At 35.1% G+C, this 24,896-nt stretch overlaps 3 protein-coding genes across 3 annotated transcripts in view; all 3 read left to right on the forward strand.

Annotated features, from left to right (window-relative positions):
* Positions 1 to 862, forward strand: part of LOC136029687 (lipase member H-A-like) — a 54,305-nt gene extending 53,443 nt beyond the window's left edge. The window contains exon 8 of the mRNA XM_065708190.1: positions 662 to 862. Within this exon, the coding sequence (XP_065564262.1) occupies positions 662 to 740 (79 nt within the window). The 3' untranslated portion in view covers positions 741 to 862. The remainder of the gene's footprint in view (positions 1 to 661) is intronic.
* Positions 863 to 10,501: 9,639 nt separating this feature from the next.
* Positions 10,502 to 24,116, forward strand: LOC136029255 (uncharacterized). The gene is made up of 3 exons (XM_065707489.1): positions 10,502 to 10,664; positions 20,109 to 20,317; positions 23,978 to 24,116. Exons 1-3 carry the CDS (start codon positions 10,528 to 10,530, stop codon positions 23,980 to 23,982), a joined length of 351 nt encoding a protein of 116 aa, XP_065563561.1. The 5' UTR covers positions 10,502 to 10,527; the 3' UTR covers positions 23,983 to 24,116.
* The window catches only part of LOC136029688 (SURP and G-patch domain-containing protein 1-like), a 41,598-nt gene continuing 40,717 nt past the window's right edge, over positions 24,016 to 24,896 (forward strand). The window contains exon 1 of the mRNA XM_065708192.1: positions 24,016 to 24,116. Within this exon, the coding sequence (XP_065564264.1) occupies positions 24,016 to 24,116 (101 nt within the window). The remainder of the gene's footprint in view (positions 24,117 to 24,896) is intronic.

The raw sequence follows: 24,896 nt of genomic DNA on the forward strand, positions 1-24,896 counted from the left end.
ATCAATAAAAGCTGAATAAACTTGTGCTTTCTATTCCTGAAGACCTACCACACTGGTACTTATTGTGATTAGACACACATCATTTTCATTAGCTTGACCTTTGTTATGAGTGCCATAACAACCTCCGATATTTATGAAAGGAGCTGTTGGTCTTTAAGCCCTTTTTAATAATGGTAGGTTGGAAATATATTTTCCAATTCTTTGTGTAATATGACAGTCTTAAAAAATCAATTATAATATCCAAAATGATAGATACCATTGAAACTTATGTTTATCCATACAGCCATTTGAAAACATGATAAAATTGGCATTTATTCATTTTACTATCAATTAGAAAAACCTAACAAGTCTTAAGCATCCATCCTACAGATACCTCGGTTGGGGTAGGACTTGGCGTAGGCTTGGGGTAGGCTTCGACTTGGCGTATTTATTATTTATGACAAAAAAAATACATAATTTTTTTCACGGATGCACAAAAAAAAGAGCTTTTAAGGTAATAAACTTTTGCTCTATAAGTTTCAGTTCAATAGCATCAATGTCGAAGTTAACCAGTTAAATCATATAAAACTTGTTAAAAGTGTTTTACTCATTTTTTTTAAAGAGGAACGTCAGTCATCAGATATTTATCATTTACAAAAATCTCAAAATTTCTATTTTACAGGGCCCGAGGAGATTTTTGCATAAAAGCCAGAATGTCAACAATCGATATCATAAAGTACGTCCGAAGGAATATTTTATAAGAGGAAGAGTGAACTTAACTACATTGTGATTTTTTAGTTGTTTTTTAGAACACAGCGACTATGGTTTTAGAATAGCTAAAGAAAGAAATTCGAAATAGAGGTGTTACATCAGGAACGTTTTGCGAGCCAAGGAAGAATAAAGTATTTCAATCAGATTACACCAGTAAATTATTTCACAAGGTCCCCGATTCTGTGTGCCAAACCTGGTATCAGGCATCGGTAGTGGGCCTTCTTGCGGGTATCATAGGTACCGCTAAAGTGCTGCCTATGTAGAGAACAATGTGGGCACAGTGTATTATTTTTTCCTAACCCATTCCCTTCGTATAGAAATAGTTGTTGTAGAAGCTTCGAAAGGAACACATTTGATTGGAAATTGAAAGTTCAGGTGCCCTTTTTAAGAATCAAACGTAATTGCAGGGCAACTAAACTCCCACGCCAATCATTTCCCCAACACAACCAATCAAAATTTTAGATAGCCATTTTGTTCAGCATAGTTGAAAGTCCATTAGCTATGTCTTAATTATGTCATGGAGGGTTAACAACCCTCCACAGTCCTCAGGGCAAGGGCTATAAGTAACACTAGTTTCCCTTAATAAAATATACCATTTCTGCGGAAGAGGTGGTCAAAAAAACTTCGGAAAAGGCAAATTCAATTGGAAATCAGAGTGCCCTTTTAAAGAGTCAAAAGTGACCGGAGGACAACTATCCGCAACCCACATCTTAATTTCCCCAAATGCATCTCATAGAAATTTTGAGATTGTAATTTTGTTCAAAATTGTCCAAATATTATATAACAAGGCCTTCAGGTTGACAAAACCCCCCAAAGTCGATGGCATTGATTTTAAGTTGTACCCCAGGGGCATAAAGGTATTTTGGAAGGGATGGTCGTATAAGCTTTAGACGACACGCGCTTGATTGCGAATTAAAAGTTCTAGTTTCTTTTTAAGAATCAAAAGTGAAAGGAGAGCATCAAGCCATCCCCTGCTCCCCTGACTCCCTCTTTTTTCCAAACGTATTTGGTCAAAATTTTGAGTTGTCATTTTGTTGAAAATAGTCAAAAGAACATGTAGCAATGCCTTCAGAGTTGACACAAGCCCCCAGAGTCCAGTGGCAAGGGTTGTATGTTGTACCCTGGGGGCATATAAGGTTTTTTATGGCACTTCGTCTATTGTTTACACATAGTATATGTTATGGAGAAAGCTGGGTATGTTTGACCTTTTCTTTCCAAAAGGACGAAGGGCATTCAGGTAAAAGTTTCTGACAATGTTGAGTAGAGTGTTGAATTAAATGAAAACATGAACATATGAGGAAACGTTGAGGGGAAAGTTGAAATAAATCAAAACATGCTACATGCAAACAACTTGCTGATACAGGCGTATCAGCAATAGTTGGAACGGCCTAGCGTATCAAAATGAAACTTCTGGGCATCATGAAGGGGATGTTCAACTGATCAAAAGGCAACACGTATCTACAACATTTGCTATTAATACTGCTGCTACTACTGTTACTATTCCTACTAATACAATAATATTACTGCTAACTACTGCTCCTACGGCTACTACTACAACTGCTATGATACTAGTACTATTAAGGCTACGTGTATGAAAGTGAATATTTGATAGAATTTTGAGGGGGTATTTGACTAAATCAAAACACACTATGTACATACAGATTGCAAAAAGGACGTATCTTAAGAATTGACTTGGGTATTTAGTTGGAACTTTAAGAGAATGCTTAAAGGGAATGATCAATTGACCAAAAGGTAATATGTGCGTGCTACTACTAATACTACTACCGTTGCCACTTTTACTGCTACTACTACGGTAGGAATGGCTGCCGTACTTCAAACGGCAAATCCTATTCAGAACTTGGTGCGATTCCTTTTGGTAGGTTTTTCTGACGGCAAATCCTATTCAGAACGTGGTGCGATTCCTTTTTTGGTGTCTACACTTAGAAAATGGCTTTCTAGCAGGCAGAGGTGGGGGGGGAGTCTAAACCAAATTAGAATCATGTTTCTCACGAACACATATGTTTGCAAGACAAAGAGTTTGAGAAATAGTATACACAATGTCACAAGGAATACCCTATCTCTCAATAGAGTGTCATCATATTCTCCTATCTCTCAATAGAGTATGTCAGTATAGCCCCCTATTCAATGTGTCCGGAACCCCCAATTCGATGTGTCGTGGAACTACCTCCCAAAAAAGAATCACACCATGTTCTCCATAGAATTTGCGACAGGAAGGATTTACCAAAAAGGAATTAAACTACTTTCTGAACAGGATTTGCCACCGGAAGTACAGCAACCATTCCTACTTACCATTACCACTGCTACTATACTTCTCCGGCTACTGCTTCAATTGCAGCTTCTTTTAAGGCTAAGAGTGTTAAGATGAAAAGGGCGTCAAAAGAGGGTCAAAAGAATACCTAAGCAATATTTTTGAAACGGCTTACCGTATCAAGATGAAACTTTAGGGGTATCATAAAGGGGTCTAAATGAAAGGCAACGTGTAGACGCTACTATAGTTATTAATACTGCTGCTACCGCTATTGCTATTGCTACTAATATAACAATACTACTGCTGCCACTTCTCCTACTCCTATCCCTACTACTATATCACTGGTGTTCAGGTCACTCAGGTGTTCAGGTGTTCTAAGAGCATGAAGGTGAAAATTTCAGAGAATATTGAGGGTAAATTTGCACTAAATCGAAAGACACTATGTGCATGCAGATTTTCAAAAGGGTCTATCTCAAGAATGGATTTCAATTGAAGATCAATTGGCCAAAAGGAAATATATTCACGCTACTGCAAAAACTACTACCGCTGTTACATATACTACTACCCCAAATACTTCTTCTATTGTAACTACTTGTAAGGTTAACAACATTAAGACAAAGATTTCAGGAAGTGCATGGAAATACAGGTTATCAAAAGGATATATCGGCAATGTTATAGCCACGGCTAATTGTATTGAGTGGAAACTTCCAGAACTTGATGAGAGGGATGTTTTACTGTCCAAAATGCAATAATATTTCTAATGCTACGGCTATCACTACTGGTACAACAACTCTGGAAATAAAGCTAAGGGAATCAAGGCAAAAAATTTGCGAAATATTGAAACTGTGATCAACTAAATTGAAACACACTATGCCTGTACAGGTTGTCAAGAGGACGAATCAGCGAAACTTCAGAAGCGGCTTATGGTATTAAATTGAAACTTTCAGCGTGTGTCGAAGTGGATATTGAAGAAAACCAAAGGTACTATGTGCATACTGCTATTAATGCTACTGTTGCTATTACACCTTTTGCTTCCACGCAAGCTAAGGGTATTAAAGAGAAGCTTTCAAGAAATATTTAGGCGAATGTTGATTTAAATCAAAATGACCTATGAGCAAGTATATTGTTAAAGAGTGACACAGCCATATCTCAAGAATGGCTTACATTATTAAGTAAGACCTTCAAGGGTAATTTGTGGTGGATTTTGAACTAGCCAGAAGGTACTAAGTGCATGCTATTAATACTACCAATACAATTGCTGTAAGTAATGACACTAAGGATATTAAGGGGAAAGTTTTATGGAACATTTAGGGGAGTTTCAATTGAACAAAAAGACTATGTGCTTGCGGGTTCTCAAAAGAGCATATAAGCAATATCAAAGTCAGCACTGCTTTATTATAGATGGCAATATAATTCAAACATTTGAAAGAGCTACTTCAATTGAAAGGTAGAAGTTCTACTGCCCTTTTTAAGAGTCAAAGGTGACTGGAGAGCAAACAGCCCTCCTCAAAAGCCCATTAATTTTCCAAACACATCCATTCAAATTTTGAGGGCCACTTTATTCAGCATAGTTTCACAGTCCAGTAACTACGTCCATAGGGATATTGGATATTTTGAACTTCCCACAGTTATACAATTTGCCCATTGTGCTTTAAAACTAATTAGATTAAAACAACAAGTTTATTTAACTGAAAGTAAAAAGCGACATTAAAACTTAAAACAAACAGAAATTACTCCGTATATTAAAGGGGCTGTTCCCTCCTCAACGCCCCGCTCTTTGCGCTAAAGTTTGACTCTTTCTCTCAAATATACTTTTTAAAACAGTGAAAACCTTAGCGTAAAGAGCGGGGCGTTGAGGAGAGAACAGCCCCTTTCATATACGGAGTAATTTCTGTTCGTTTTAAGTTTTAATGTCGCTCCTTACTTTCAGTTAAAAAAAACTTGTTTTTTTTATCTAATTTCTGAACGTTTTTGAATTAATACATGTTTTGATTTTGGCTCTCCGCACATGAATACTTAGTACGAAATTTATATATATATTTTTTAGCTAAATGGCTTTTTCTTTGTTTTGATCGGACGATTTTGAGAAAAAAGGAGTGGGGGAGGAGGCTTAGTTGCCCTTCAATCTTTTGGTTACTTAAAAAGGTAACTAAAACTTTTATTTTCTTACGAACGTTTTTATTAATAAAAAATATACGTAACTTCCGAATTAACTTTCGTAGCGAACTTCCATATTCGTATATTTTATTACGTATATGAGGGGGTTCGCCCCCTCTTTAATACCTTGCTCTTTACACTAAAGCTTAAATTTTGTCCCAATTCTTTAAGAATGACCCTTGAATCACAAAGGCCGTAGGAAAAATAGTTAAAATTACTAAAAATACTTTAGCGTAAAGAGCAGGTATTTAGAAGGAGATGAACCCCTCATATGCGTAATAATTTCCGTTCGTTTTGTTTTAATGCTGCTCCTTACTTTCAGTTGAAAAAACTTTTTCATATTTATCTTTTCATTGTTTTTGTTTTAAATAATATTTGAAAATCCTGCGCGTCCTTCATGGAAATTCTCTCCTCCCATGACAAATTCCTCCATGGAAAGATCCTCCAATGTAACTCCCTCCCCTCAACCCCCCTCCCTTTCCAAGAAAAAAATTCCCCTGAAAACGTCTGTGCACTTCCCAATAACCATTACTACATATAAACACTGGTGAAAGTTTGTAACTTGTAGCCTCTCCCCCCGGGGACTGTGAGGGAGTAAGTCGTCCCCAAAGACATAGTTATTAGGTTTTTCGACTATGCTGAACGAAATGACTATCTCAGAATTTTAACCTGTTGACTTTGGGAAAAAAATGAGCGTGGAAGGGGGTCTAGGTGCCCTCCAATATTTTTGGTCACTTAAAAAGAGCACAAGAATTTTTAATTTCCATTAGAATGAGACCTCTCGCAACATTCTAGGACCATTGGGTTGATACGATCACCCCTGGAGAAAAGAAAAACCAAAACAAAAAGAAAAAAAATAAATAAACACGCACCCGTGATCGGTCTTCTGGCAAAAATACGAAATTCCACATTTTTGTAGATAGGAGCTTGAAAATTCTACATTAGGGTTCTCTGATACGCTGAATGTGATGGTGTGATTTTCGTTAAGATCCTATGACTTTTAGGGGGTGTTTTTCCTCTATTTTCCAAAATAAGGCAAATTTTCTCAGGCTCGTAACTTTTGAAAATAAAGACTAAATTTGATGAAACTTATATATTTTAAATCAGCTTAAAAATCTGATTCTTTTGATGTATCTATTAGTATCAAAATTCCATTTTTTAAAGTTTTGTTTACTATTGAGCCGTATCGCTCCTTACTACAGTTCGTTACTACGAACTGTTTGATAAATTTTGCTTTTAAACTGAACCAATAGGCACGGAGTGTATGCTGGTTGCCAATAAGATTTCTCAGCAATATCCCAAAACCGACTGAGGGTATTGAATTGAAACGGTCACGGCTACAACTGTTACTATTTCTACTTTTACAATTTAACTAAATCAAAAAAGTGGAAATGTATCCAGGTTGCCAAAGAGCATAGATAGAATTTTTTGGGGACGGTATTAAGCTTTATTTTTTGCATCATCTTGAGAAGCTGTAAAACAAAGCTAAACGATACTATTTGCGTCAAAATTTTCAACGTCATATTATAGATTATTATAGAAATTGAATTTTAAAAACGAGGGCTCTCAACTTAAAGTAAGGAGCAAGATTAAAACTCAAGACAAACATTATTTGCTACATGAAGCGATTGACCCCTCCTCAATTTGTTGCTCTTCGCGCTAAAGGTCTTAGCACTTCTAAAAAGACTTGTTTTTTAGGAGTCGTTCTTTAAAAACCTGGGGAAAACGTTGAACAAACATTAGCGTAAAGAGCAAGATATTGAGGATGGGAAAAGGAGGGGGCAGCCACTTCCCATACAGAACAATTTCTGTTTGGTTAACGCCTAGACGCCTTGACAGTGACAGGGCGAAGGGAACCCCCATTAACAGACATAAAAAAAAGAGAAATAAATATGGCTTTAAGAGTGTGTGACGTCTGACTTTCTTTGTTTTTGTGACAACAAAACAGAGCTTTTTTATTAATCATCATAAAAGTCATTTATATCATGACTTTAAAAAGTAAACAATTCCAACAAGGTTGGATATGTAAAGATTCTAATTTGAGTTTTACCCAATGTAAGTACGGTGGCTGAGTTGTACGGCAGTTCAGTTATACGAGGGTTCAGTTGCGCGGTGGTTCAATTGCACACGGGTTCAGATGTATGGTGGTTCAATTGCACGGTGGTCCAGTTATGCGGGGGTTCAGTTGCACGGGAGTCCAGTTACACCGGGATTTAGTAAAATGGGGCTGAGTTGCACGGGGGTTGAGTTGCACGAGGGCTCAGCTAAATGGGGATTAGTTGGACGAGGGTTCAGTTACACGAAGGATCAGTTGCACAGGGGCACAGTTGCACAGTGGTTCAGTTGCTTGGCGTTCAGTTACACGGGGAATCAGTTGCAATGGAACCCTTTCAGTTAAACGAAAAGACTATATGCATGCAGGTTTTAAAAAAGGTATATAAGCAATATTATAGGCAGCGCTACTCAATCATAGCTAATAATATAACTACAACTTTTAAAGAAGCTAAATCGATTGGAAATTCAAATTTCTGGTGCCCTTTTTAGGAGCCAACAGTGAATGGAGGGCAAGCAGTCCTCCTCTGTAACCCATAATTTTCCAAACACTTTCAGTCAAAAGTTTGTGAGAGTCATTTTGTTCAGCATAGTTAAACAGTCCTGTAATTATATGTCTAGGGATATTAAATGTGTCAACCCCCCACAGCTGTGCAATTTGCCGATTATACTTTAAAAACAACTGTTCCTTTAAACCTAAATCAAAAGGCACCGTGCATATGCTGATTGCCCATAATTCATCTTAGCAACATCCCAAGAATGACTAAGGTTATCAAGTTTAAATTTTAAGGGCTACTACTTTTACTACTTGTGCTCTTACAATTTAACCAAGTCAAAAAAGTGTAAGTATATGCAGGTCGTCAAAGAGGATAGACATAATTTTTGGGGAAAGGTATTAAGTTTTATTTTTCAGGTCAATTAGAGGAGGTATAAAACTAAATTAAACAATACCATTTGTGTCAAGATTTTCAAATGGGTGTACATTGTCAAAAATTGTTGAAAAAGTTTGTTCAACATACAAATAACAAGCCAAAGTATGACTTCTTACAGAGAAAAACGAAAGGATAGACATTATATTCTTTTTCCATGGAAAAAACTATGTCAATAAAAACAAACAGAAATTAATTTAAAAAACTTAATTTAATTAATCTAATCTAATAATTAATTTAATCTAAAAAGTCATATAACTTGTTATTTATCAAACTTAAAAAATGAAATCATTTAAAACGTCTTTTAGGTTTTGATAAAGATTTGTTCATTTATATAACTACCTGTTATCTGTATGTTTGCGACGATTGTTTATTTAATCTTTATGGCTTTTAGACTAGGTATAAGACCTTGAGACTATTTTGAATAAGAAGGTTTTTGAAGGTTTCTCTCAGTGTTAAGCGTTGCATCTAAAATGGCAAGAGGGAGGTACCAGTTGCCCTCTTTTCATTTTCAACATCTCTTTAAAGTTTTAACTTAATGCCCTTAGCCAGCCTTAACTATAGTTGCTGCGTCTTTTAGACAACCCTCCTGCATGTAGTGTGTTTTGACTTTTTGACCATCTCCCACAATATTTTCTAGAAGTTTACATTAATGCCTTTGGCCTTTTTGGAGACTCGGGATCAAACATACCCCCTTTTTTCCAATGGCCAACCTTATTAATAAATAATGGGCAACTTATATAGCGTACAACACTTGCCCCACAGGCTGTGGGGAGTTTTGTCATCCCTAGATGAATATGTATTTGATTTGTTGATTATTTTGAATAAGATGGCTATTCAAGATTTTGATTAGCTATCTTTGATTGGACAACACCTAAAAAAGAAATGGGATAGGGTACTGAATTATCACTTTTTGATATCCCCTCACCATGCCCTGATAATTTAAACTTAAAACCCTCAGCCGTTTCTTGATATTGCACATATGTTTTTTGAAATACAGGATGTACTTATTATCTTTTGATTTAGTTTGACATGCCCTTCAACATTATTTAAAGTTAATGCACTTTGCCCTTCCGAGCACACCCAAAATCAAATATCCCCCTTTTCCTCATATAAGAAATTATGCATGTAAAAGAGGGGAAGTTGCATGACTGTATGCAACTTGTATGAGTTTGGGTTACTCTATCCTTACCTGTCCCCCTAAAGTACAAATATGTAGCCCAAATTATATTACTATATATAAACTAAATTATTATAGAATAGAATAGAATCGGTTTTATTTGCACAATCTCTCGTAGTCATAAAACTAAATGGCACTTGTGCTTACAAAAAAAGGATTAAATCAAACGACAAAAAAAATCAGAAGACAAATAGGATTAAATCAACAATTGTTATACTTTGATACAAAGAGAGAGATGAATGAGTTGGAAAAACGATTTGTGCGTGAAGGAGGTGCTACTAATCTGTTATATTATATTTTCATCATATTTTGGCATATTTTAGTCAGGATTAACATAACTTTACTTCTTGGGTGTGTTCCATATGTTTAACAAGTACCTCTTTTTTTAATAAAAGAAGCGATAAGACCGATGCTTCTTGAAATTTGTGACGGGTAGGATAAATCTTTACCATGAAAATATAAAAATACCATTTTCAAAACTGTCGCTGGTGTCCCAGTAAGTATACAAGCTCAATTAGAGTGAAAAGAAAATAATTTCTATAGTTTTTTGGGAAAAAACGGGGGTTCTGAATCGACAAGCAAAAAAAATTAAAAATAAGATGCAAGTTTTTCGATTAGATCACTGATAGCCAATTTTTAGTGACCAGGGTATAAGCCAAGGGTACCAATTCGGGAAAATACAGGGAAGAAGCAAGGATTTTGCTCTATTCTCTGCATAAAGATACACATGGCATTTTTCAAAATTTCACAGGTAATATTCGCCTGAAAAAACAAAACGTCAATCTAAAGGTATTTGTAAACATCTTGGGGGGGGGGTAATTTTACCCCCTTCCAGTAGATGGGCCTGTAGATAGAACATGGTAAAGAAATAAAACAATTACTATTACAGTGATAAAGATTATTGTAATTCTAGTGATATCCACTCTACAGTCTAGTGATTTGTGTGCTGATATAGCAATTTTCTTCAAGAATCTAGTGATTTTTTTCACCGGTTGGTAACCCTAAATGAATCACTGTAAAATCAAACTATAGATACTTGAAAAAATTCCGCGAGTGTGAAGTTTTGATGTTGAAAAACAAATGGAATATAATAAACGTTAAGTTTTTCCTGTCGAAGGTTTACCACTTTTCTGTATCGTTATAGTCGTCGTTGCAGAACTTAAGAAGAAACAGAATATTGAAGTTACAAGATGGACTTGGCTCCTAAAAGAAAACGAGACATTGAGCTACAAATTCAACAAAAAAATCATTATAAGGGAAACAGCTTGGATATACTAGATAAGGGAGACAAAAATGAACAGTTTTTTAACAAACTCCATGCTAAAAGGTAGGCTTAATTTTGTTTCTTGGCTAAAGTAAAAATAAATATGTGCTAAAACCTATCCCTGAGGGATTTGATGAAGAAAGCTTTATTTTCATCACAAGGTTTTGAAAATGCATATTTATGTATATAGCAAGATTCTCATGATTGTATATTGTTTCTTTGTCATTATTACAGAAGTGTGTCCATTTTTTAGCTTTCTAAAATCCCCCTTCAACAAAACGAAAAATTTGTAAAGTGGGCAGGGTTTTGAAGCCAAGGGAAATGTTGGTGTTGGGCAATATGAATGAATAATGACATAGAAAACAATATGTAGTCATCAGAATCTAGCTATATGTAGTAGGCCTAATTAAAAAAAATATCTTCCCTTCAAACTTTTAACACCAATGAACCTTGCCCTTGACTAACTGCAATTTCTGCAGAAAATAGGATTGCAATGATGAAAGATCATGACCATAACAAACAAGGCTTAACCAATTAGACCTTGCCCCACTGCCTGCAGGGCTCATGGACTAATATGCTTTGCTTGGTAGGTAATGTTACCTGTAATCAAAATTAGACATTGCACTGCCTACCTTTTGTAATATTCAACTAATTGCTCTGATTCACCAGTTCAAATTTTGTCACAGACCAATGTCACAACATCTAGCCCACCATTGCAATTGTTCAGAAACAGCTGGCTAATTTAAACTCAAAAGTGAACCATCCTGGATATTAGTATTAATAGAAGTATGAGTTTTTTAATTATCTTTTGACTTCCTACTATGCCTATACAGAATTATATATTATACAGTACAGAAATATACTATACTATACAGAAATTAGCCTACTAGTAATGACTAGAATTAGCATTTAAAATATAATTTCATTCATATTGCACAACCCCAACTTTTTCCTCTGCTTCAAAACCTTCCCACTTTATGAATTTTTAGTCTGCCCCATGGAGGAGGAGGCTCAACCAGAAATGGATACACTTCTATAATTAGCATTTCTAATTGCTATAGTGTAGGAACTATGCTGCTTTGCAGCATAGTTTCCAGTTTAGATAGCTTTTGACAAAAGTAAAGTTTTACCATTTGATGTTTTCAAACAGGGGTTTAATTTGCTAGGGGGCAGGGAGAAAGTGCCCCCCCACCCAGACCTTGTCTTCTTCCATCTGAAATTTAGTTTCTTCCAAAATCCTGTCAGTAATTGTTTGGTTTCATCACAAGCTGTGTAAACTGGAAACTATGCTGCATAGCAGCATAGTTTCTGCACTAGGCTATAGCACTTAGAAATGCTAATTCTAGAAGTGTATCCATTTCTGGATAGCCCCCCTCCTCCTTGGGGCAAACTAAAATGCATAAAGTAGCCTTGCTTACAGGTAACATCACCTATACAGCAAAGCATATTAGTTCATGAGCCCTGTGCACAGTGGGGTGAGGTCTGTATTTTATTTTTATTTAATAATAAATAAATATAGGATATAAAATTTATTTATTTAATAAAATAAAATACGACCTTGCCCACTGCCTGCAGGGCTCATGGACTAATATGCTTTGCTCTAGGTAATATTACCTTTAAGCAAAATTGGGCATTTGTTTTGTTCAAACCAATGGCTAGTTTAAACTTGAAAGTAAAAGTGAACCATCTTGGATATTCACATTAATGGATATGTGAATTGTTAAATTATCATTTGACTTCTTACTATACAAAAATTACCAGTGATAACTAGAATTAGTTTTGAAATATAATTTCATTCATATTGTACAACCCCAACTTTTCCCTCTGCTTCAAAACCTGCCCACTTTATGCATTTTTAGTTTGCCCCATGGAGGAGGAGGGTCAACCAGAAATGAATGCACTTCTAGAATTAGCATTTCTAAGTGCTATAGTATAGGAACTATGCTGCTTTGCAGCAGAGTTTCCAGTTTAGACAGCTTTTGACAAAAATAAAGTTTTACCATTTGATGTTTTCAAACAGGGGTTTAATTTGCTAGGGTGTAGGGAGAAAGTGCCCCTCCCAGACCTTGTCCTCCCCCAGCTGAAATTTAGTTTCTTCCAAAATCATGTCAGTAATTGTTTAGTTCATCAAAAGCTGTCTAAACTGGAAACTAGGCTGCAAAGCAGCGTAGTTTCCATACTATAGCACTTAGAAATGCTAATTCTAGAAGTGCATTCATTTCTGGTTGACCCTCCTCCTCCATGGGGCAAACTAAAATGCATAAAGTAGCCTTGCTTACAGGTAACATCACCTATAAAGCAAAGCATATTGGTCCATGACCCAGATGCAATTTGATAATAGCATCCAACTAGCAAGATATTTATTTCTCTTATGTGAAGTATGAATGTCTAACTAGTTAGATTATGCTTTGTCCTAACCTATATTATATTTTCCAACTAGGCAGATAAGTAAATTCTAGTTGGATAAAGTATTGTTCACCTACTTAGAGAGGCTAATTTAGCTCTTATGCTTTATTATATCTGGTTAGTACAAAAAATTTGGAAGGCAGCCCAATGGATATTCTTAAAAATGTAAAAATAATATCCAACCACACTTAGCATCAAGATAAAATATCAAGCAAGATAGATAATACTATTTTTAAGAATCTTACACCTTTAGCTACCTTGTTGGGTAAGGATTAAACTAAGGCCACACCATGAACATCTAATTGAGTAGATAATAAAATGTCTTAGACTCTTTGATATATATCAACTAGGCAGATAAAAATATTCTCTGATCAGTTTGGGGATAATAGTAGCCAGATAATTATTTTATAATTAATTCTCTTACTCAAAGCAGTGACATCAATCTTCCTAGGTGATAACTCATGTTTTAAAGGAAATTTATTATAGGTATAGGCAATGCTAGCTAAGTTGCCTGAATAAAGTTACAAGCCAACTAGTTGGATATTATCACCAAATGGCTTAGAGAATTTACTTATCTGTCTAGTTTGTTATATATCAGAAGGATTAGGACAAAGTGTTGTATGCCTAGTTAGACGTTCCTACTATGCTGAAGAAAAAAAGTTATCTGGTTAGTTGGATATTATCACTAGTTTGCTTGAAAAGTTTAATTCATATCCCTAGTTAAATAAATATCAGAAGAGTTAAGATAAGGCATTATCTACCTAGTTAGAGACACTATGTTGGCTCTTGTGCTTAGTTTTATCTGGCTAGTATGCTAAAATTATTTTTCTTTTAAGTTTCAGCTATTTATCTAGTTGGCTAATTTCTTATTAGCCTAAAAGGACTTTCTAATTACCATTAGATAATTTTTGCAAAACTTAAGTATGGTTGGATATTTTTCAATGTTCTATAGAATAGAAAATTTTAGTCACTATCCACTGGATATATCCCCTGTTAAGAAGACAGTTTTTACTTCCAAATTTACAGAATAATTATTGTTACCACATTTTGATTTCAATTCTACTATACTTTGCCCAAACCCTCCTCCTAAGGTACAGAAATATATAGCACAAATTAGCTTATATATTTCCCTGCATTTTGCCATTTATTGATTGTTTCAACATTGATTCAATTTATGGTAGACAGGTTGAAACAAGAGTGGTGTATTGCAAAATCAATAGAAAATATGTACCGTAAGTCAGGCTGTACATTTGCACATTAGGAGGGGTGGGGAGGGTAAAGTATAGTACAATTGCTGCCAAAATGTCTGAACTATAATTGTTATTCATATTACAAAGCAAGGATTGTTTTCTTAACCTGTTCCTTCTCAACAGCCCTAGTTCAAGGATTATAGCAAGACACTTTTTAATCAAGATATCTGTCAGAGATTAGGCACTGGATAAGTACTGGGGGTATTACCATGTATTAGTTGCTACCCTGACAATGCACCATAACACCCCAATGTTCCCTTATATACTACTGCTACTAGCAACTCACCACAGCACCAAGCTGCCTGAGGCCAACACAGCTGTGAACGCTTCTCCATTCTAATCTATTCAGATTTTCTCTCTGTACACCCTCCCAGGAAGTTCTCATTTCCCTTAAATCTTTCTTTATGACATCAAAGAAAAGTCAACAACCAATTATTTTGTTCTACCTTATAACCATGTCTACTGCCCAGTACAAGTTTTTAGAGCTATTGTTTATTGACTAATTTAAGCAAAAATGTAATGCCCCTCCATGTCAGTTTGGATTCCAGCAAGACTTAGTGGTGTTCTGGTGCTCTTACTGCAGCAAATGTGTTAATTAATGTAGATAATAGCAGTGGAATGCTTGTTTTGGCTGGACATGATGCCCTTCAGGTGTTCACCTCACTGGTGCATGCTGTCATACTTTTGTTTGTAGCAAAGCAAGGAGTGAATATGTCAGTCATTAGTGCTTTCTGAGACATGTACTCAAGGCTGAAAATTCACCTTAAGCTGCCTCCTGATAAATACAGTCCTTCCATACCATTTGACAAACTTGTTGATCTTTTATGTTTGGATGATTATATAAAAATGGGCACCTTTTACAAAAATAAATTTGGCTTAGAATCCAGCTCAATTTTAGGGAACTATTTTATCAAGGCATACAGTTTTAGAAAAGCTGATTCTAAGCCAAAATCATATAGACATTTTTTATAAATTAAGATAGGTCTAGTTCTAATTGTCCACACATTCCTTCAAGTCTTACAAGTAGAGAAGGGATGAAGCTTGAAAAAAGCTGTTGGTTTGTTCCAACATCTTTTATTCACCTTGCTCAATAACTTTACAAGTTAGTAGGAGTTTCTCAAAATCCCCCTCACCCACATTTTCATTTTATTTAGTTTCTGTCTTCTATTTTACATTTTTTTTTCAAGGCAAGGCTAGTTTCTACAAAAAAAAAAAATGTTGTAATGGGCCCTGGAAATTGTGCTTTCCTCTTGATTCTTCCTATTCCACTCAGAGTTTTTTTTTTTTTTTTTTTTTTTTTTTTTTTTTTTTTTTTTTTTTGAAGAAATGGGAGAATTTCTTATGATTTGTATGAATTTACAAATCATTTCTGATATTCTTAAACACTTTTTTCTTAAATAAAATGCATTAAAAAAAACTGAACAAAGTCGTTATTATTTTCACAATCTGCATTGTACATCCTAGGCTAGTAACTTTCTTTAAATCCTAGTTTGTTTTCAAGTCATCATGGAAAACTATGTTTTCCATAGTTTTCAAGTTTCCATAGTTTCAAGTAAACCTTTCAGGAATGTGTCTTCAATCTAAATAAGAGCCCAAGCAGGGGTTTTAAGGTAGCCTATCCACCTCCACTCCTTTTTCCCTTCAGGGCCCCAAATTCTTGGTGAACTTAAAACATGGCGTGACAGCTAAATAAAACCCTTAGAAAGTGATCTACATCCCAAATATGGGTCTTACAGGGCTTGGAATTAGTCCCTAAAAGTCCTTAATGTCCCTTTTTTGGCTGAATTCCCTTCCAAGTTGCTTTTTATGAAGAAAGTTCCTTAACTACCCTAAAAATCCCTATTTGAGAGCATGGTATAATTGAAAGCTGAAGCTGAAAAAATGATATATTTGAAAAAAATTCTTTAGGTAATACACCTTCTCTGCAAATCCGGCTGTACTGGTCTCTTGGTTATGTTACTGCAGTTCAGAAAGAAACAACAAAACAGTGTAAGATTTTGGCTGAGGCCAAAATGTCTGTTAACTATTGTAAACATAGGTAACTATTAACAGTATAAAATTGGTCTATGGTGGGTGCAATAGACAGGTCACATTGTCATGTCATTCAAGGATAGAGAGTAACATTGGCCTATAGGGTGGGTGGGATGGAGTGGTCATATTGTTTTAATGTTGAAGGGTAGATAGTTTCTTGTACTTCATTTCTTGTGCTTCATAAAATGGACCATACCAGTCTGTCATTTCTTGTGCTTAATAAAATGAACCATACCAGTCTGTCTTTCAGTTATTTTAGCCTGTCATTTTTTGTCACTTTTTCTTTGAAATTGTTGCTTAAGTCACTTTTTCTTTACTGTTTCAAAATTCGATTTAGTTAGTACTTATATCAGTGAGCTAGAGAGGTAATGTAAAAACCTAGTGGACAATAGGCTGTTGCTTGCAAAAAAAGGAAATAATTTCAAATTCCAAAGCAACATCTTAAAATGTCTACTGATTAATTTTGCATAAGCTGTGTATTCATTTTTCATCACAAGATTTTGATCATGTCCTTAACCCTTACCAGTTGGACTGGTGGATCCAGGGGATGGAGCGGATCCTTCTCCTTCCTGTTAGGTGTTGCACTCTTCAAATCAATCACAACAAACCCTTATAGTTAAGTCTCAACTTATAGATTCTTGGTCACACATTATCAGTTTTATTGATGAAATGTCCCCACTTTGCCAAATTGTTTTTTGACAAATAACCAAAAATCTTATTTGTTTTTCCTCCATTTGATTTAACATATTCAATGAACTGAAATCAATGCAAAAACTGTTGCCAAGTTAAGTTAATAAAATTATATGGGCTCTAAAATCATATGGTAAAACTATATGATAAAATTGTATGAGTCCAAACTAGTTACAAGTTTTTCTTCCCTCGCCCCAGTTAAGCCGCCTGGAATTTAAAGTCCTTGCTTAGAAGTAGGGCAAGGGCCCTCCAAAAAATTTTGAAAAAATTCTGTAAGTCTGGACTGCCAAAAAAGAGAGCAAAAAGAAGAAAATCACAACCCTTAGTGATAAGGTCAGAAAGTTTTCCTCTTTTTGCTATAATAAAATGTTCATTTTATTTTTAAGAATATTTGCTTTTCTGAAATGAACATTGAAGAAGTGAATATAGTGAAAAATACACTTTGCAACATAAGTAAATAAAAATATGTTTTGAGAGAATGCCAGAAAAAGGAAGGCTTCCCATATAATAGTTCCATTCAGAACATCCCAACAAGGTGACAGACGTTGGGTTCTGCTGTTTGCCAAGCAATTGATCAATAGTCAGCACTCTTGAAGTATGTTTTGCATTATGTGCCATCAAAGAAACATTTGAAGAATGTCACGTTGTCTGCAGAACTTGAATTTGTGTATCCGAGCTTTTTACGAAATTCATAGCAGCGTTTCAGAAGAATGAACCCCTTGTGCACACTCTTCATCCCAAGCTGAAAACCTTGATTTTTACTGTTTTGGCAAGACTTCTGAAAGCTGACATTCTCATGTCTGCTGATAAGACTTCTACCATTTTCCTTGTGAACTTGGACAGCTATTTGCAGAACACTATTGTAGGTGATCAGGTTGAGCTTGTGTTTGATGTTCAGAAACTCACCTTAGCAGAAAGACATGGGTATCGCTGAAGGACGCAAAGCACCTGCCAAACACTTAATCAAGAAGTACCCCATCTCTTCTAATAGCTTTTTCTAAGGGCTTAGGTGCCCAGATCCCACAAAAAGGAAAGGATTAGAAGTCTGTCAGATATAGTTGTGCTTGCTTGAGAAACCTCATTAGGAGTAAGTGCTGGACAGTGTTTGAAGTGAATAGATATTGCTGCAAGCTGAGAGGTCATTAGAACCAATGCCATAACATGTAAAACATTTCTGGCATCAAATCTTCTCTATGATCTATACACTTTTGCTTTCGGTAGGCAAAAGTATACGCTTTTGTTGATGCTTGTAAAAGCTTTGTTGACATTATCCCACAGCAGTGCTGAAGTAGAAAAGGGTTTTTCACTCTCAGGAACACTTCTTCTGTCAGACAGAGCCTCCATATCAGAAAGAATCCTGAATGCGAAGCTGTATGTGACTGACAAATTAAACACATATGGAGGCAAACCCAAAAGCTTTGCTATTCTCAAAGAATTGTTGACTTTTGCTAGGTTGCTTTGGTCAAAATTTAATAAACACAACTAAAAGTTTGAACAAAAGAATATGAAAAAATAAAGAAAACCTGTCTCCAGGGAAATTGAGTTCCTTCTGAGGCTCATGAATATGACGATTCTTGGGTGATTTTGCCACAGTTTCTGATTCGTGGGCAAAGGAATATTTTGACCATGAATGGCAATCCAAATTCCTTCCCACTTTGGGCCCTTTTTTAACCCCTAAAAATCCCTTGACATGTTGTCAAGTCTATTTTCTAATGAACAAGAGTCTTAGTAAGAGCTTGAAGACACCTTCATTGGCCATAATTTAGGCTGTTAGATCATTCCTGAAAGTTTCTTCCAAACTTTTTCAAATGACAAAAACTTCCAAGTCGAAGTTTCACCATAGCTTTCTACAAAAAAATAACTTCTAGAGATCATATTTATATCCTTGTATTTTGATATTGTTTGCTCTCCTCCCATTAATTTTAGCAATGTTAAAGTTTCTTGAATTAATACTTTAAGCTTACTAAATGTACACTTGTATTTTTTTCTTTTTGTACTATTATTCTTTTTTTTATCAACAGTTTTTATAATTGTCGCAGGTAAAACGGCACAAAAGTAAAGTATTCCTATGCTAGCGCAGTTACCTTGCCCTCTTGGACCCACCTTCATCTTTCACAGAATATTGCCTGAGGATTTTCATTCTGTCTAGCTGGGTTTCTGGGAAACATTAGGACGTGTATATCAGGAAAAAAAGTATTATATTCTGTGTGTTTTTCAGGGAAATATTTGCAAAAGTGTTCATTGAAACTTGGAAATGAATCAACACCCTAAATTATTGGCTGAAAAAACGTTTTACTATCCTTACTTATTCTCTTTCCCCTACTTCATCACACTAAACTTCTCACTAACTTGGAAATTATTTTTGACAGACAAATAAAAGTTTTAAGAGTCAATTGAAAACCTAATTTCACACCTGCACATAGAGGGGGGGGGGGGGTCAGTTTGAATCCCCTAGAACCTATGGCTCATGCACTTTTTGATGATAGGCTATGTGCTTAGGTAATAAGATTAAAACCCTTTGACTACTACTATTTAGGCTAAAGGTCAATTCCTGAATGCTCTATTCATCTAACAAAACAACTGTACCACTCTAAGAAAAGCTATTCTGTTCCTATTTACATAATTTTCGGTTCAAAATACACAAAATGATTACAGTTTTCTTTCAAATGGCTTGCCTCTACTATTTTTTTTTGCCTTGCTCAAGGATCAGTGTTTTCTGCTTCTGAAAGCCACTCTAATATGAAAGGTGAATTCAATTATTTTGTCACTACTTTCTATGCTAAGCTGCTCTATTATTTTATCACAGGATACAGGGGAATTCTATCTTATGTTTTATTTGGCTCATTAAGGAAAAGAGGCAAAGTTTGCCCAGTAATAAAGTCAGAGACTAAGTAATGCATGACTTTATGGGGTGGAAACCACAAAACCTTATTTTTGTGCACCCTAGTTGATTGTTGTCATATATGAAAACATGGGTTCAAGCATGGCATGTATGAAGAAAGATGTTCCTTCTATTGAAAAGGGGAGAAGAAATGTCATTAACAATGACTGAATTATTATCTCTTTTGTTCTCTTTTTGGTTTTATGCTGCTGACTCAGTTTAAAAGGTTTATAATTACACTTATTGCAGAGGTATATCAAAAGAATCATGTAATTCAAACAGTGGCAATGAATGTGCAGAAACCAGAAGCTCAAGCACAGAAGTATCTTCAAATAATCCAGCTCCTGCCATTAAGCTGAAGTTTAGCAATGATGGGTCTTTTCTAGAGCAATTCAAAAAGCTGACTGAGAGCAAAGTATTACCACCTATGCCATCAAGCTGCATCAAAAAGGAAATTGGTGAGTATTTACTGTTAGGTTCATGCATTTGGAGGTATTTAGGCTATAAACATTTTTGTAAATGTGTAAGTTCAAGGAACAAAGTATAAAAATATTCAATTAATATTAGTAGTCATCATCTGATTGTATATGTGTATCCTGACAACGACTGAATGCAACTCAAATAAAAATTGTGCATAAGAATAGTACATGTCAAAAAGTAAGCTTATGTAGCTATAAGGTAACAACACTATAATTGTGCCTGATACTTTGAGGGTATGAGATGACGAAACATGTGAAAAACATTCAGGTTTATGCTCAACTTTTTAGTATAAACACCTTAGGAATAATATGGAATATGGAAGTGCCTCCAATCCCTCTCTCTTTGTGGAGATATCTAAATGCACTTTCCTTACTGGTTACTCAGCTAAAACAGTGAGTTAAAAAAGAGTATGCAGTGATTAATCACATCCTGGATGCAACTATATTTCAAAATCAGTTCTGAAAATTGGTTTTACCTTGGAATTGGAAAATGTGCTACTGTGTTTCTGACAATGTCAGAAAAAAGGGAGACATGTCTATATATCAAAAGAATTAATGCTTTTTAAAATTATCACTTTGTCATGATACAGCTATGTATTGATATTTGAGGTGTTGCATCAAGTGTGGGTTTTTGTTGCATTTATTTAGACTAGAAACACTAAACTATCTGTCGTATATTGTTAAACTGAAGAGTATTTTAAAATCTTAAGCTTATTGGAGGTAGAAATTGTTCCATTTGAGTGAATACTAGAGGCAATTGTACCAAGGAATTTGCACTACATCTTCTTCACGTTTTTTTTCTTTGGGTGGTTATGTAAAGCGTAGACGCTATCTTAGAAATATAAATCTTATGGGGGAAGCTACAAAAAAGTACTAATGAAGCATTTAAAACTTTAGAAAAATTACGTTTTTTTAGATGATTGAAATGGAAACTGAAACCAAATTGTTTTGGCTATATGTGGGGTAGCTAAATCTGTTAGCTGCCACATATATAGCCAAAGCAATTTAGTTTAGTTTCAATCATCCAAAAAAAGTCTCCATTTCTTTTAAGTTTGACATGATTATTTGGTACTTTTTGTAGCTTTCCCCATGAAATGTATATTTTTAGGATAGCGTATAGACTTTATTGTTTCAGATCTTTTTAATTGCTTCCATTTGTAGAGGCATATAATTGTATTTTGACTGAAATCTTTATGAATAATAACACAGACGTTGATTTTATTCATTGAGGATAAAGGAAAAATGTGTAATTAATGTTTCTTTTTTCTCATTATTTTGTTGTCTAACTTATCATGTAAAAATTTGGACTGAGCTATTGCAAAAAACACTACTGTGATTCAGAACTATAACTATCATATATTTTTTAGTGGATTTATGTCTGGTTTGAACAGTAACAATCATAATAGTGCTCCTCTTTTTATTGGATTAGCGGGAAGGAATACTTTTTAGGCTTAAATTTGTTCAAATTTCCTGGGGAGGGGAGAGGAATCTTCAGTATGATGTTGGAAAATGGGTCCAGCCCCATCCCTTTTTTGTATTAAATAAAAAAAACAAGTTTTTTTAACTGAAAGTAAGGAACGACATTAAAACTTAAAACGCACAGAAATTACTTCGTATATGAAAGAGGCTGCTTCCTCATCAACGCCCCGCTCTTTACGCTAAAGTTTGACTCTTTCTCTCAATTCTTCTTTTTAAAACAGTAAAAAACTTTAGCGTAAAGAGCGGGGCGTTGATGAGGAAGCAGCCTCTTTCATATACGAAGTAATTTCTGTGCGTTTTAAGTTTTAATGTCGCTCCTTACTTTCAGTTAAAAAAACTTGTTTTTTTTATTTAATTTCTGAACGTTTTTGAATCAATGCATGTTTTGATTTTGGCTCTCCGCAGAGGAATAATCAAAACGAAATTTGCATATTATTTTTTTTTTTTTTGGCTAAATGGCTTTCTCATAATTTTGATCGAATGATTTTGAGGAAAAAAGAGCGGGGGACGAAGCCTAGTTACCCTCCGATTTTTTGGTTAATTAAAAAGGCAATTAGAACTTTTAATTTTTTACGAATCTTTTTATTGGTAAAAGTTTTACGTAACTTATAAATTAGCTTACGTAAAGAACTTTTGTATTCTCATGTTTTTATTACATATATGAGGGGATTCGCCCCTTCGTCAGTACCTCGCTCTTTACACTAAAGCTTAAATTTTATCCCAATTTATTAAGAATGACCCCTGAATCACAAAAGCCGTAGAATAAATCGTTGAAATTACTAAAAATACTTTAGCGTAAAGAGCGAGGTATTAGAAGGAGATAAGCCCCTCATATGGGTAATAATTTCTGTTTGTTTTAAGTTTTATTGCTGTTCCTTACTTCCAGCTTAAAAAGCTTTTTCACATTTATTTTTTAATTCTTTTTTTTTAAATAATGCTAGTAAATCCTGCTCTCCCTTCATAGAAATTTTCTTCTCCCATGACAAATTCTCGATGGAAAGTTCCCCCAGCATATCCCCCTCTTCTCAATCCCTCCCCCCAACCAAAAAAATCCTCCTGAAAACGCCTGTATACTTTCCAATAACCATTACTATATGTAAGCACAGGTCAAAGTTTGTAACTTGTTGCCCCTCCCACGGGGACTGTGGGGGAGTAAGTCGTCCCCAAAGACATAGTTATAAGGTTTTTCGACGACGCTGAATAAAATGGCTATCTCAAAATTTTGATCCGTTGACTTTGGAAAATAATTAGCGTGGGAGGGGGCCTAGGTGCCCTCCAATTTTTTTGGTCACTTAAAAAGGGCACTAGAACTTTTCATTTCCGTTAGAATGAGCCCTCTTGCAACATTCTAGGACAACTGGGTCGATACGATCACCCCTGGGAAAATAAAAAACAAAAAAAAACAAAACAAATAAACACGCATCCATGATCTGTCTTCTGGCAAAAAATGCAAAATTCCACATTTTTGTAGATAAGAGCTCGAAACTTCTACAGTATGGTTCTCTGATACGCTGAATCTGATGGTGTGATTTTCGTTAAGATTCTATGACTTTTAGGGGGTGTTTCCCTCTATTTTCCAAAATAACGCAAATTTTCTCAGGCTCGTAACTTTTGATGGGTAAGACTAAACTTGATGAAACTTATATATTTAAAACCAGCATTAAAATGCGATTCTTATGATGTAGCTATTGGTATCAGAATTCCATTTTTTAGAGTTTTGGTTACTATTGAGCCGGGTCGCTCCTTACTATAGTTCGTTACCACGAACTGTTTGATAAGTGTAATGCCAATAAATATATGACACATTCAAGGGTTTTATAAATTGGAATTTTAATATGGGGCACAATTCAGAAGTCATGACATAGACAAAATTTTCATGATATGGCTTAGGTTACTGACATTGACATTTAGGTAGTTTTTCCTCGAGGCAGTTCATAACCCCCTTCTCTCTTTAAGTAGCCCTGTATTTGAGCCTTTATCAGACAAATAAATTATTTAGATTAACTGAAACTTATTTTTTATTTTGTTTGTTTTTGCACTTTATAGAATTTCAAAACATTGAGTGACATCAGAAATGAGATGTAATTGCTATGAAATTCAGGTCTTGTTTTTAGACTTAACTAACTGTCCAATTTTAATTTTATTTGACGTGCCTAATAGGGTGAAAAGTTTTTCCAGTTTCACCTAGTGAGCAGGAGATGCTAGAAGATGTCCGTCAATTTGCTGCAAAAGTTGCTAAAGAGGGCGATCATTTGGAAGATGACATGAGGTCAGCTGCTGGCACTAATTCAGCATTCAGGTACTTGAACCCTGTTTTTGCATATATTCATGAAAAAATGCTTCTAGAATGAAAAAAAAAAATATATTTAAATCAGACACAGAAAAAAGTCAATAAACTTTTTATTCAAACTTTATTTTAATAGAAAGATTGGACGGTTTAATTATGAATGAAACCTTTCAAATGACTGCTACAGCTACCTTGACAGTACCCCATCTGATCGGTGCAATCTTTTACTAAATTTTCGATTGTTAAGGCTCCATTCACATTGATAGCAGCTTTGGTTTCATGTTTCAATGCATCAGTTACTTCTGGATGGTTAACATAACACTTACTTATAAGGACTCCTTGCAAAGTAATCCCATTTTTTCAAATCACAGCTTCGTGGTAACTAATTGACATCAGTATTTCAGCTTGCTGTTCAGTGTCCAAAAACAGTTCTCAAAAGATCAATGGTCACGTTAGCTGTGGGGCAAGCGCCCCTGTGTTGTTTAAACGGAACATCATCTATGTCATATTCATTTTTTTTTGGAAGGAAAAATTCGCTTTTGATAGTCCAGTAACGTTTGCTGCAGATGGTAAGAGTGACTTCTTGCTCATTTTTAAAGACAATGGCCCAACAAGGGATATCGGACCAAAAATGGCGCCAAACAATTATTCATTGTGGATGCTTAGGCTACTCAGTAGCCTGACCCCTAAAATTTGACAATTTTGCTTCATAGGCTCCGAGATGGAAAAGAGATTCGTCAGAAAATATAATTTTTTGCCCTTTATTATGGCACTTGGTATTAACCAAGTGAC

This window comes from Artemia franciscana, chromosome 7 (genome assembly GCF_032884065.1).
Source record: "Artemia franciscana chromosome 7, ASM3288406v1, whole genome shotgun sequence".
Lineage (NCBI taxonomy): Eukaryota > Metazoa > Arthropoda > Branchiopoda > Anostraca > Artemiidae > Artemia > Artemia franciscana.

Coding starts and splice junctions, on each gene's coding strand:
- LOC136029255 (XM_065707489.1), top strand. CDS start 10,528: ATGGACTTGGCTCCTAAAAGAAAACGAGACATTGAGCTACAAATTCAA. Junction 10,665..20,108: donor AACAAACTCCATGCTAAAAG/GTAGGCTTAATT, acceptor CACTTATTGCAG/AGGTATATCAAAAGAATCAT.